This window comes from Mustelus asterias, chromosome 22 (genome assembly GCF_964213995.1).
Source record: "Mustelus asterias chromosome 22, sMusAst1.hap1.1, whole genome shotgun sequence".
NCBI lineage: Eukaryota > Metazoa > Chordata > Chondrichthyes > Carcharhiniformes > Triakidae > Mustelus > Mustelus asterias.
The window spans coordinates 21,089,905-21,102,972 of NC_135822.1; the positions used below are offsets into that span (position 1 = coordinate 21,089,905).

A 13,068-nucleotide genomic window follows, 5' to 3' on the forward strand; every position below is an offset into this window, starting at 1 on the left:
GTGTTGAGATTTGAATCTTTCTGCATTCCTGGTAACTTGGTAAAATGTCACTTTCCTCGTATCGGCTTGAAAGGGAATATACTTACTTCTCACAGACTGAATCTCTGTCGCTTCTATCTGTTCCATTGACATTGCTCTATTAGGCAAGGATGTACTCCGTGCTGTTATGATATATCGCACAGAAAGTATATTGCCTATTAGAACACACGCAGCACCTGAAGTCAGTTGAGACTTGGAAGCTTCGTATACAATATAACAACACAGTGAAAAGATAATGGGACAGTGAGTGATTGGAAGTGCTGCTTATTTTATGAATATTAATGAACATATTACTAAAGCAATTACTGCAAAGGGGGAAGTCCTCGCCCTCTTTAAACACCCCTGTAGTCAGTTATCCCCGAGTTAATTCTAGTCTGAGTGCTTTATTTCAATATTAAATTGTAATTTACTCTTACGAAAACAAATCATTTGCCGAAGGGATAACTGTTGAGCCAGGACAAAATCAGTCAACTCGATGTTGTATTCATTTTGATTCTTCTTCGACACGGTAACTCAAAGACCTAAGGTATGCAAACTGAATTGGTTTGCAACTGTTTAAATGACACATCTGGTTGCCACGGTGGTATCATGTCTGCAACAGACTTTACCATATAAGTTAAACTACTCCATCCCACAAACACATCATGTCATCGAGTGACATTTCCCTTTACCGTACTTTCTATTACCTTTATCGCAGGGAAGTGACGGAATGAGATTGATAAATTAATATTTGGAATATTAATTCACGGTAGGATGACGTCAGCCAGCATGGAAATAAAAGACCCAGAGTCTGAGCACAGAGGCAGCAGGGAAAGAGGGAGCAAGTGAAGAAACTAATTCGCTGTGAAGAGTAGTCCAATACAAACTCAAACAGAGAAGATGAGCGGACAAACGAGTTTCTACTGCGGACTCTTGCTTGTGCTTCTGATCCAAGCCCAAGCTAGACCAAGATCAGATGATAGCCTGCAGGTAAGATTACTGGAAGGAAGATCCGTGTGTTTTTGGTGTCTAGGCTACAGCTGAAAGTCAGTACTGGCCACCGAATCAGATTAATGACCGTAATGGTCTCAGACCACGCCGGTTATTGCTGATCTGCTAGTAGCGGTCATGTCGACACAAGCTTCATCTTCCATTGTCTGCTGTTGACAATCAGGTAACGTTACACTTCGACTATTTACTTGATGTCGCGCAAGGGAATGATCAGAAATCTTCTGTCCGTTGAATTGAAACACAGGAGAATGACCTCCTGTTTGGGGTTGAGCGACTAACCAACCATATAAAGTGAGGGAGTAGGTTTTTAGCTATCACTAACCAATAAACGACACCTTTGCTTCCTTTCTGCATAGACTTGGCTGATGTTTCAGAGAGTTTCCAAGCTGTAAATTCCAATCGGGTTGCCGTGTATAAATTATGTTTAATGTGAATTCCAACACTTGTCTGAGCTATGTCCACGGACAATTCGATCTGGTATATAAATCCTGCCTATTTCTCTTATTTTTAGACCTTGTCCAGGCTTTTGGAAGATGAATATGGGCACTACTTGCCCTCAGACGAGCTGAACAATGAGGCACAAGAGATGTCGCCAGCCGCTTCCCTTCCAGAATTTAACGCTGACCAGTCCGATTTGGAGCTTCCCTGGGATCGCGAATCCCGAGAGATTGGTGGCCGGCCTTTCCGTCAGGAAGCGGTCCTGGCGCGTCTGCTGAAAGACCTCAGCAACAATCCTCTGCGGTTTAGAGGCAGGAGCAAAAAGGGGCCATCACGGGGCTGCTTCGGAGTGAAACTGGACCGGATCGGTGCCATGAGCGGTCTGGGCTGTTAGCGGCTCGTTTAAAGGTAAGACCGGCCCTGAGAAGATCATTGTCGATGTGTTTTGCAGTTGTAATGCTTCATATAGTCAGTGCAGTGGCTCAGAAAGACACATTCCGCCACACACCGCGAGGGAATGATTTAAAACGGCTAAACACATGGGATAAGATTACTGTTGACAGGGGTTGTTTCTAAAATAATCTCCTGGGCTGGGACTCGGAGGCTGAGAATCTGAGCTCTCCGACCGCCATATCCCAATTTTACTGCCAAGTATCTGCAGTTAAAAAAATCAGTGGCGGTGTGTTCGGTGAGGATTGTACGAAGCTATAGCGAAGCTAATGCATGCATCTTCACTGCACTCTTAAGTTTTCAGTTTCCAACTCAGCTCCCGACTAATTATAGATTGATCCCTGTCCTGGAGAGCACTGGCCTCTTCCACTCTTGTTAAGAGGCTTCAAACCGATCATATTCAATTGGGTACACGATCTTCATGGATTCGAGAAAGACCAATCCCGCAACTCAACCGCAAGTTTTCAATTTCAGCACCTTGGACACATCCATCCAGCTCTCGTCTGCCCTCAACCCCGACTTATCTATTCGCCTTCCTCACCTCAACCCTCTGAATCGCAACTTCATTTACCCGCCTAGGTTCCATAACCCATCATTTCATTGCCTAGGAAAAATCTTTTGATTTTGGTTTGGAAAATTTCAGTTGACATCCCAGTTTCTATCACTTTTTAAGGGAGAAATATACAGATTAAAACTATTTTAGCTCTACTTTAAGACGACGCCTCTGGTTCTGGACTTCCACCAAAGAATGTAATTTCTCTCTACCCTATCAAATGGCATAATCGATTTAAACAACAACCGGATCGCCACTTAATCTTCTATATTCGAGGATGCATAGTCTAAGCAACCTGTGTACCGAATTTGAACCTTTTAGGTCAGATTGTACTTCTACCCCACACCCGCCACCCCTCCCCCACCCCCCACACACACACACATACACAGCCAATGTACCTTCCTTGAGGTGCAGTGTCCAGAACCGAAATCAGTACTCCAGATGAGGTATAACCAGAGCTCCATAAAGCTATAACATTATTTCCACCACTTTGTATTCCAGCCCCAGTGAGATAAAGGCCAATATTCCAACTGTCTTTTTAATTATTTTTTGTTACCGTCCACTAGCTTTTAGTGATTCCTGTACTTTGACCCTCAAATATTTCAGCTTTCCCATAGTTCTCATCGTTCTGGACTCTCTCCCAGGGGAAATAATTCCCTCCTATACATCCTATCAACTCGTTCAATCATTTAAAGAGCTCCAATCGTATCACCCCTTGATCTGCTTTCCTTGAAGGAACAGATGTTAAGTTATCCCTAACTGCACCATTAACTCCCAGCCCTGTTCCTAATCCTAATACCAGCTCCCCAAACTCCCTCTCCCTACTGCCATCTCTACCCCTATCACTCTAACACCAGTCCAACTGAATACTTATTGTAAAGATTCTACTTCTAAAAGACCTCTTCGCTCAGTTATACAATCAGCGGGATTCTCCGGCCGCGCCTGAAAATCGGAGATTCCCGCTCGACTTCAATGGACCTTTACATGGTCTGCTCCCCGCCCGCTAGAATTCCAGTGGCTGGCGGAATGGGAGAATTCCAGCCAATAGATTTTTCCAAGGGCCTGTCCACATTCAGCTGAGGCTTACCAGACTGAGCAGATATGCGTGCATTCTTTTAGACAGGTCAATATGAAGGGAAGGCCTGGGCCTCGCTTTGCATAGTGAATGGATTTAACTCAATCCCCACTTTCAAGCTCAAACCTTTCAACCAAGAGTTGATCTTGGGGTTCATCTCAGATGATGGGTGGGGTCTTGCGTTGTGGATGGGTGTTACTCAGCTCATTGTCTTCTTTCTTATCCCTAAGGTCTGACTCCGGGAGCAACACTGCCGGCACCGCCTTTTCATCGACCTACCCACATTTAATTCACTCCTCTGATTTTTGCTCCACAAACTCTGACTGATGACAAGTAGTGTCCCACCTGTAGACTGTTTACAAGCTCGACTCTTGGATTAAATCCTTAATGTACATACAGTGCCAGCTGCTATTTAAACAATATTTAATTCTATTTATATTAATTATGAAACTATTTATTTGTATTGTATTTGTTTTTTGTTGCTGTGACACTGACTGTCAGTCACTTGCTGTGAGCTCTGGTGCAGATTAAACAAAGCCATCAGTGGAGTTGGTATTTTACCTTCAGTACATGTAGACACAGTGTATGGAACCTACTGCAGAATAAAATTTAAAGTTAAATAAGCGTCAGAGGATCATTTCAGTTCTATGGTTTCGAATGTTTGAACAGAGTTCATTTTCCAGTTTCACTTTCTTCAAATAACTCCATCGAATCCCTGGGGGGGGGGGGGGTCAAGGGCTCATTTTGTGCATTTTTAAATTCAGCTATTGGACTACTCACTAAGACACTAACGATTCTTCTTCACAACTTAAAAGCGTTCCAGTCACTGTTACATCAGATGATGATGACCCATTACTTTCTAAGAATTAATGATCCGGTCCCTTAATCACGGCTCAAAAACGTGGAGAGTGAGATTTCACAACGCACTTTGGCGCTCATTGACTTCATTGCAGAAATCTGAAGTGGTTATTAATGCGACCAAGCCAGTATATAGTCTTCATCCCGGGAGGCAGGTCCCAGGATCGGCATCGGGGAACAATAAAGGCGGGGGATTGATGGTCTCCCCATTGGGAATTCAATCCGGTGCTGTGTGAACCCGAGCCACGGGTGGGCTGTGGGGTTAAAGCTCTGCTCTTTAACTTTCCGTCAAAGTCATAAACAGAATCAACAAGGCGACGTTGTTGTGAACTTTAAAACAAATCATTTCCGCAGCAGAGGGAGCAGAACTTGGGAGTTGGGTTCCTCACTGACCCGATCAAAAATCCCTCCAGATACTGGATCAACCCCCGGGACCCGATCCAGCCGTCCCACCCCCCAGCTCCCGGACCCATTCCTTTACCCTCCACCCGGGACACAATCCTCCCCCTTCCCTCCCGGGACCCAACCCCTTCCCCCGGGACCCAACCCCTTCTCCCGGGACCCAAACCTTCCCCCTCCCCCCCGGGACCCAGCCCTTCCCCCTCCCCCCCGGGACCCAGCCCTTCCCCACCCGCGGACGCAACCCCTCCCCCTCCCTCCCCTCCCGGGACCCAGCCCTTCCCCCTCCCCCCGGGACCCAGCCCTTCCCCCTCCTCCCCCCCCCCCCCCGGAACCCAGCCCTTCCCCCTCCCCCACCCCCCCACCCCCCCCCCCGGAATCCAGCCCTTCCCCCTCCCCCCGGCACCCAACCATTCCCACCTTCTTCCGGGGAAACACTCTCCGCCACCGGAACCAGCCACCTTCCCTCAGGACCCCCTCCTTCTCGCCCTTCCCTTACCCTGACCCACAACTCCTTCGCCCCTCCCCATTACCCCCCTCCCCCGCCCCTTCACTCCCAGCTTCTCACCCATCCCTTTCCCACCCCCTCGCCATTAGCCCCCTCCTCCCATACATTCCCTCCACCCTCACCCACCATTCTCCCCCCCCCTCACCCACCATTCTCCCCCCCCTCACCCACCATTCTCCCCCCCTCACCCACCATTCTCCCCCCCACCCACCATCCTCCCCCCACCCTCACCCACCATTCTCCCCCCACCCTCACCCACCATTCTCCCCCCACCCTCACCCACCATTCTCCCCCCACCCTCACCCACCATTCTCCCCCCACCCTCACCCACCATTCTCCCCCCCTCACCCACCATTCTCCCCCCCCTCACCCACCATTCTCCCCCCCCTCACCCACCATTCTCCCCCCCCCTCACCCACCATTCTCCCCCCCCCTCACCCACCATTCTCCCCCCCCCTCACCCACCATTCTCCCCCCCCCCATACCCACCATTCTCCCCCCCCCCCCTCACCCACCATTCTCCCCGCCCCCCCTCCTCCTCTTCCTCTCATTCCGAGACCGCATCTCCCTCGCCCCACTCCACCCGCAGCTCAATAAACAACGGAGAGAAGCTCACTTGTCCCGGGCTCTGGGCGGTGGAAGGTAACAGTGGCCGGGGGCTGCCCTGTTGTCAGCCACATCCCAGTTGTCGGGGCTGAAGGCTCGAGCCGCCCTCACGCGCCCTGTCCGTTATCCGCCTCACGCTCCTCGCGCGCACTGCCGCCCACCGCCGCTTCGCGCCACCGCCTCGCGCTGAGCTCTGACTGGCTGACGCGCAAGGAGGCGGCTCCGAGCACCAGGTAAAGGTGGGAAAGGGCAGCAACACCCTGGCTCAATAACTCAAATTAATATATAAAAACATGAAAGTCATGTTAAAAATCATCGTCTTTTTAATAGGTTTACAGCACAAGAGGCGGCCCTTTGACCTCAATTGCTTCTGATGGCTCTTTTGAGGAGCTATTCAATAAGCCCCTCTCCTCTACTCTTTCCCTGTTGATGTGTATTGCACAACGACCTTGATGGCACAGTGGTTAGCACTGCTGCCTCACACCTCTAGGGACCCGGGTTCAATTCCAGCCTTGGGTCACTGTCTGTGTGGAGTTTGCACATTCTCCCCGTGTCTGCGTGGGTTTCATCCCGGTGCTCCAGTTTCCTCCCACACGCCAAGGTTGATTAATGGGGTAAATACGTGGGCTAATGGGTCTGAGTGGGATGCTCTGTTGGAGAGTGGGTGCAGACTCCGATGGGCCGAATTGCCTGCCCCTACACCGTAGGGAGTGTGATGTGTGTTTACATAGGGCCTTTAACTGGGTAAAACATTCCCAGGCTCTTCACAGAAACATTGGAAAACAACATTTCAAGACACGTAAGGAGACGGATGTGGATTTTATGAAATGTCAAAGGAGGGAGTTTCAGAGTTTAAAAGCTACCAGAGGCCAGACTTGGACAAGCACAGAGAGCATCAGAGTTTTGTAAGCCTAGAAGGGGTTACTGAAATCGGGGTGCGGAATTTGAAAACGGGGAGTATTTTTAAATTGAGGCATGGAGTCGACTGTCAACACCCCTCCAAGCAATATGTTCCCGATCATAACTTGATTTGTGTAATAACTCACCAAGGCCAGTCTTCCATCACCAACACATTTTATTTATATAGTGAATAAAGCACCACCTCTGCAACTACAGTACACAGGTCAAGCCCAGGACTCCTTTAGCTGCCAACCTCAGTAGAGACAGATGATTTGAAACTTCTGCTGCTCCTTTCCTATTGGGCAAGGCTCTGCTCACTTAATAGGGGAGCTTGTACTCTACAAGGCCCACAGGGAGATCTATTGACAATCCTCAGTAGCCATCATAACTTCCCTCCCCCCTCAAATCCAATTCTTCCCCTATGCCCCCACAATGGGTGGGTCTTTTCCACCACTTGTCACACAGCTTGGGATCAGTTGAAGGTGGGACCAGATCTGGGGGTGTGAACCGAATTGGAGGTCTTTGCTTTTGAAGTGAGTGCCATAAAGCCACTAATGCAGGTACTTTCTGGGGCCCTGCTTCAGATGGGACACCAGCTTCTTCCACTTCCGTCTCAGAATCTGTGTCCTCATCACCTAGAGGGACAGACGCAGGGTCAATTTCTAGTCATGGCTCAATGCTGGCAGTGGTCATCGCTAAGGCCTGCACTGGCACAAGCTCCCTCCTCTTGAGATGGTCCAGGTGCTTCCTGACAACTTTGCCCTGCACTTGGGCCTCATAGGCCCCATTTTTTCTGTTATGATCTCAAGGACCCAACTGAGACCATCTCCAAAGTTCTTCACGTGGACCAGGTCACCAGTTTTGAACATTCTTTCTATCCTTGCAGAATCTTCTTCTGGTTCTCTTGTTGGGACTCCACCCTCCCGCGAGGTTTGGGGACAATAAGCTTAATCTTCTCCGAAACCTTCATCCTATTTACAATTACACTGGGATAATTCCTGTTATTGAGTGAGGGGTAGTCCCATAGTCGAATAAAAAATGTCAGTTTGGTCTCTATGAATGCTGCAGGTTACTTCTTCATGCCAAGCTTAGAAGTATACGTCACCTGTCAGCCAACTCATTCAATGACAGATGATAGGGTGCTGTTCTAATGTGTTTGATTCCATTAGAGAGCATGAAGTTCTGAAACTCATACTGGTAAAGGCTGTGCCATTGTCAGAGACAAGGACTTCAGGCATCCCATGCATGCAGAAACTTTGTCGCAGTTTCTCAATCGTGGCATGGGAGGTGGTGGAGCTCATGGGATGTATCTCCGACCATTTTAAGTGCACATCCACTATAATAAAAACATAGAAGCAATAAATAGAGCAGAAAAGTCCACATGCACTCACACCCAGGGCCAACCAGGCCATTCCCATAGATATAGAGAGGCCGAGGGGGTGAGTTTCTGATTTTCCTGGTACAAATCACACTGTCTGTCCAAGTCTGTAATGACTGCATCAAAGCCAGGCCACCGTACATAGCTCCTGGATAGCACTTTCATGTTTGAAATCCCAGCGTGGCCATAGGTGCAATTCTATAAGTATTGGACGCCACCCTGGGTGAGGGACGAGTACTCAGGAACCCCAGAGAATGATGCCATCCTCAACAGTGAGCTCGTCTTTCTTTGTCAGATAGGGTTTCATTTCACTTGAGGGTTGTCCTTTGAATCCCCGTGTAATATCATATGTTTTAATTTAGATAGAACTGGGTCCTTTTGCATCCAAGCCTTGATTTGCCTTGCAGACATTGGCAAGCTGTCCAAAAAATTGAGGCTCATCATAACCTCTTTCACAGCAGGTAATGAAGCCGGCCTTGTGAGCAACAGCAGACAACTCAATGCATCAGCTTCAGCTATCTGGGCCCAAGAATGGCATTGTAGGAGGTATTCATAAGCCACCAGTAACAAGGTCCAACACTGTATCTAGGCAGAGGCAATGGGGGATATTGCTTTGTCTTCCTTAAAGAGTCCCAACAAGGGCTTATGATCTGTTACTCTGATGAGGCATCTACCATAGACATAATGATGGAATTCTTTCAAGCTGAAGACAACTGCCAATCCCTCTTTCTCAATTTGGGAATACTTCCATTCAGCGTCCAGGAGGGTCCTAGATGCATCTGCAATAGATTTCTCTGTTCTGTCTCTAGCACTGTGTCAGTACTGCCCCAACCCTAAGGGGAGGCATCGCATGTCAGGACAAGGTCCTTTTTGGGGTCAAAATGAGCCAATAAATTTGAGAACAAAAGCTGCTGTTTAATGTTGTTAAAAGCTTCCAGCTGTGGCACACCACCCCCTCCCCCCACCCCCACTCCCACCAGAACACCTTTGATGTTTCCATTGTAGGGTATGCAAGGAAGCCAATAAGGAAGCCAAATTAGGAATAAACATCCCCTAACAATTCACTAACCCCAAGAAGGATTTCAATTCCATAGTATTCCTTGGAGTTGGTGCCTCCTTAATGGCTCTTAACCTGTCTTGCACTGGACCCTTGTCATCCAGCTGATAGCCTGAACAGGCAAGGCACTTGCTTGGAAAAAACATTTTTCCCTCTTTAGGCATACCCCGACTTCTGAGAATCACAGCAAGACCTCTTCCAGGTTTGCGCATGCTGAAGTTCCTGTGACCGGGACATTATCCAGATACACCACTACTTGGCGTAATCCTTGGAGTATGTTTTCCATGATTCACTGAAGATTCATCTAATTCAAGTTGGAGATAAACATAGCTCGTGTCCAACTTAGAGAATGTTTGACCATTTGTTAACCTGGCGTACAGATCTTCAATTCAGGGCATGGGGTATCTTTCAAGTTTAGAAACCCAATTGACAATGAACTTATAGTCTCCATAAAATCAGACCAATTTATCTGGCTCGAGGACAGTGACAACAGGCATGACGCACTCCTCAAATTGTATGTCTTATTATGTCAATTTTCCAGGCGTGCCAGTTCCGACTCTACTTTTTCCAGTAGGGAATATGAAACTGGTCTCACTCTAAAATACTGAGGCATAGCATCGAGCTCAATGTAGGTCTTAGCTTTGGCTCCCTTTATTCTTCCTGGAAAACTTTAGGGTACTTGTTGATGACTTCGTACAGTCCCCCCATGTCCAGCCTGAAGGTCTCGAGCCAGTTCAGTCAGAAGTGCTGCAGCCAATTTCTCCTCATAAGACTAGGTCGTTTTCCCTGAACAACGATGAGTGGGAGTTGAGCTGACTGCTATCTATATGTCACTAGATTTGCTGTGATGCCCTTTATCTGTAATGTTGGTGGCTCGTCCGGCCTTTGTGCCCTCTAAGCTCAGGAGCTGAATGTGGCTGTCGGTCTGCTCCCAATAGCAGAGACTGCAGCCCCTAAATCCACTTTGATTTTTAATGGGTGGGCATTTACTAACAACTCCTCCATGATGGGGCACCCTTTGTCATGGAGGTGTGATTTAATTGCATTGTTCCTGTTCCTGGTAGGTGGGCATACCTGAAAAGGTACAAAGTGAATAAAACATTGTTTCTGCAGCTACGGTACGTGGGTCAAGCCCAGGAAGGAGTCCTTTGACTGCCAGCCCAAGTAGAGACAACTGATTTTAAACTCCCACTGCTCCTTTCCTATTGGGGGAGCCTCCACTCTCTTAATAGGGGAGCTCAGACTCTACATGGCCCACGGGGAAATCTGTTGACAACTCCGTGGCCATCATAACAGTTTATAAAAATATTCATCAACCCCTTGGCAATTTTTGTTAGCATCTTAAACCAGATCACTGAGTTTCTCTAATCTTTCCAAATATGATAAATCTCCTCTACAACCTCTTAACCTCCTTCTAAAGTGTGGTCACCAGAAATATAAATTATAGCCATCTGCTGAGGGTTAACTACTGATTTGTAAAGGTCCCTGGCTTTTGCTTTCTATTTATAAAGTCAAAGATCCTATACACCTTATCTGCCCTGCCACCTTGCAAAGATTTGTGTTTCGAAAAGGGGGATGTGAGTCTATTAAAGCCAGGCACGTGTGACACTAAAAGACAATAAGGGAGTGACAGATTTATTAAATGTGTTCTCTGTATTAGTTTTCACAGAAGAAGAAAAAATACCAGAGGCTTTAAAAATCTTTTAAGAAAGAGCAAGATTGGAGTCAATACAAGTAAAACGAATGGTGAAAATAATGGGACTGAGATAGATTTCCACCCAAATGTATTAAAAGGTGAGGACATTTTGATTTGATTTATTGTCACATATATTAACATAGTGAAAAGTATTGTTTCTTGCGCGCTATACAGACAGAGCATACTGTTCATAAGAAGGAAACAAGAGAGTGCAGAGCATAGTGTTACTGTCATAGCTAGAGTGTAGAGAATGATCAACTTAATGCAAGGTAGGTCCATTCAAAAGTCTGACGACAGCAGGGAAGAAGCTGTTCTTGAGTCGGTTGGTACGTAACCTCAGACTTTTGTACCTTTTTCCTGACGGAAGAAGGTGGAAGAGAGAATGTCCAGGGTGCATGGGGTCCTTAATTATGTTGGCTGCTTTGCCAAGGCAGCAGGAAGTGTAGACAGAGTCAATGGATGGGAGGCTGTTTTGCGTGATGGATCGGGCTACATTCACAACCCTTTGTAGTTTTTTGCGGTCTTGGGCAGAGCAGGAGCCATACCAAGCTGTGATACAACCAGAAAGAATGCTTTCTATGATGCATCTGTAAAAGCTGGTGAGAGTTGTAGCTGACATGCCAAATTTCCTTAGTCTTCTGAGTGTTAATCCATTTTTCAAAGCTCTCGATTTGGGATAATTGCTAATGTCATTCCATTATTTAAGAAGGGTGAGAAAAATCAGGCAACCACAGGTCTGACAATTGTGGGAAAGCTACTGGATTTATAAATTAGGGCTCGAGTGAAGCTTAAATTAGAATCTGATTGATTGTTTCGGAGGAGGTAGCCAATAGGTGTGTAATTGACAAATTAATTTCAATTTAGATAGTATGTGTTGGCATATTTTAATAGAAAGAATGAGATATATACTCCTTGGCAAATAAGATGAGGTAGAAGTGCAAAGTATCCAGGGGTACAATACACAAATTATTAAAGGTAGTATTAATAAGGGGGTTAAAAACAAAACAGTGTATTTATTCTTAGACGAGAATAAGCAGAGAAGTTAATTCTGGACCCTGGTTAGACCATGTTAAACTGTGCAGTTCAATTGGTCTTCATGTTATAAAGAGGAAAAGTTACAAAAATATGTACAAAGTGATACCAGACGGAGGGAGTTACTTCCATCAGGAAAGATTGAACCTGCAAAAGGGAAGGAGTGACCTGACAGATTTCTTTAAGACTATGAAAAGCTTTAAGATAGTAATATATTTCACTTGTGGAGACCAAAATTAGGCGCTATAAATACAAATCATAAAGTTGGTCACCTTTTGACTCAGGATTATACATTGGTTGGGAGATTGGAACGGGTGTGGAGAGATCAGGTAGGTATTCTGACTGGCAGAATGTAACAATGGGTGCCCCCCATGGATCTATTCTGAGGCTTCAGCTTGGAGTAAGGAATAGTTGTATATCCACATTTGGAGATTACACAAAAATAGCAGGGACAGTAAATATTGCAGATGGGAGTAGGACATTACAAAGGGGTATAACAGATTAAGCATATGGGCAAGACTATGCCAAATAGATTTTCAATGTGGACAAACATGAGTTTATTACTCAGGAAAGATAAATTAGAATACTTTCCAAATGGTGGGGAAAAAAATACAAAGGATCAAAGAAATTTGAGAGCGCAAGTTTATAGACTAGTCAACCTGACATCGGTAGTGGAGAAAATTCGAGACTCCATTATCAAGGATTTTATAGCAGAGTACTTGGAAAACCATGTCAGAATCAGACAGAGCCAGCGTGGATTTACAAAAGGGAACAAAGAATAAAGAAAATTACAGCGCAGGAACAGGCCCTTCAAGCCTGCACTGACCATGCTACCCAGCTTAACTAAAACCCCCCACCCTTCCAGGGACCATATCCATCTATTCCCATTCTATTCATGTATTTGTCAAGACGCCCCTTAAAAGTCACTATCGTATCTGCTTCCACTACCTCCCCCGGCAACGAGTTCCAGGCACCCACCACCCTCTGTGTAAAAAATCCGCCTCGTACATCTCCTTTAAACCTTGCCCGTCACACCTTAAACCCGTGTCCCCTAGTAATTGACTCTTCCACCCTGGGAAAAAGCTTCTG

At 46.5% G+C, this 13,068-nt stretch overlaps 1 protein-coding gene across 1 annotated transcript; it reads left to right on the forward strand.

Moving 5' to 3' along the window:
• The first annotated feature begins 918 nt into the window (after positions 1–918).
• Positions 919–3,852, forward strand: LOC144509751 (C-type natriuretic peptide prohormone). The gene is made up of 3 exons (XM_078238537.1): positions 919–1,008; positions 1,541–1,875; positions 3,776–3,852. The coding sequence occupies exons 1-2, from the start codon at positions 919–921 to the stop codon at positions 1,859–1,861; spliced, it is 411 nt and encodes a 136-aa protein (XP_078094663.1). The 3' UTR covers positions 1,862–1,875; positions 3,776–3,852.
• Positions 3,853–13,068: the final 9,216 nt, after the last annotated feature.

What these genes read in the sequence shown, in the direction of transcription:
- LOC144509751 (XM_078238537.1), top strand. Translation starts at nt 919, where the DNA reads ATGAGCGGACAAACGAGTTTCTACTGCGGACTCTTGCTTGTGCTTCTG. An exon ending in GATCAGATGATAGCCTGCAG is followed by an intron (nt 1,009 to 1,540) that starts GTAAGATTACTG and finishes TCTTATTTTTAG; the next exon opens with ACCTTGTCCAGGCTTTTGGA.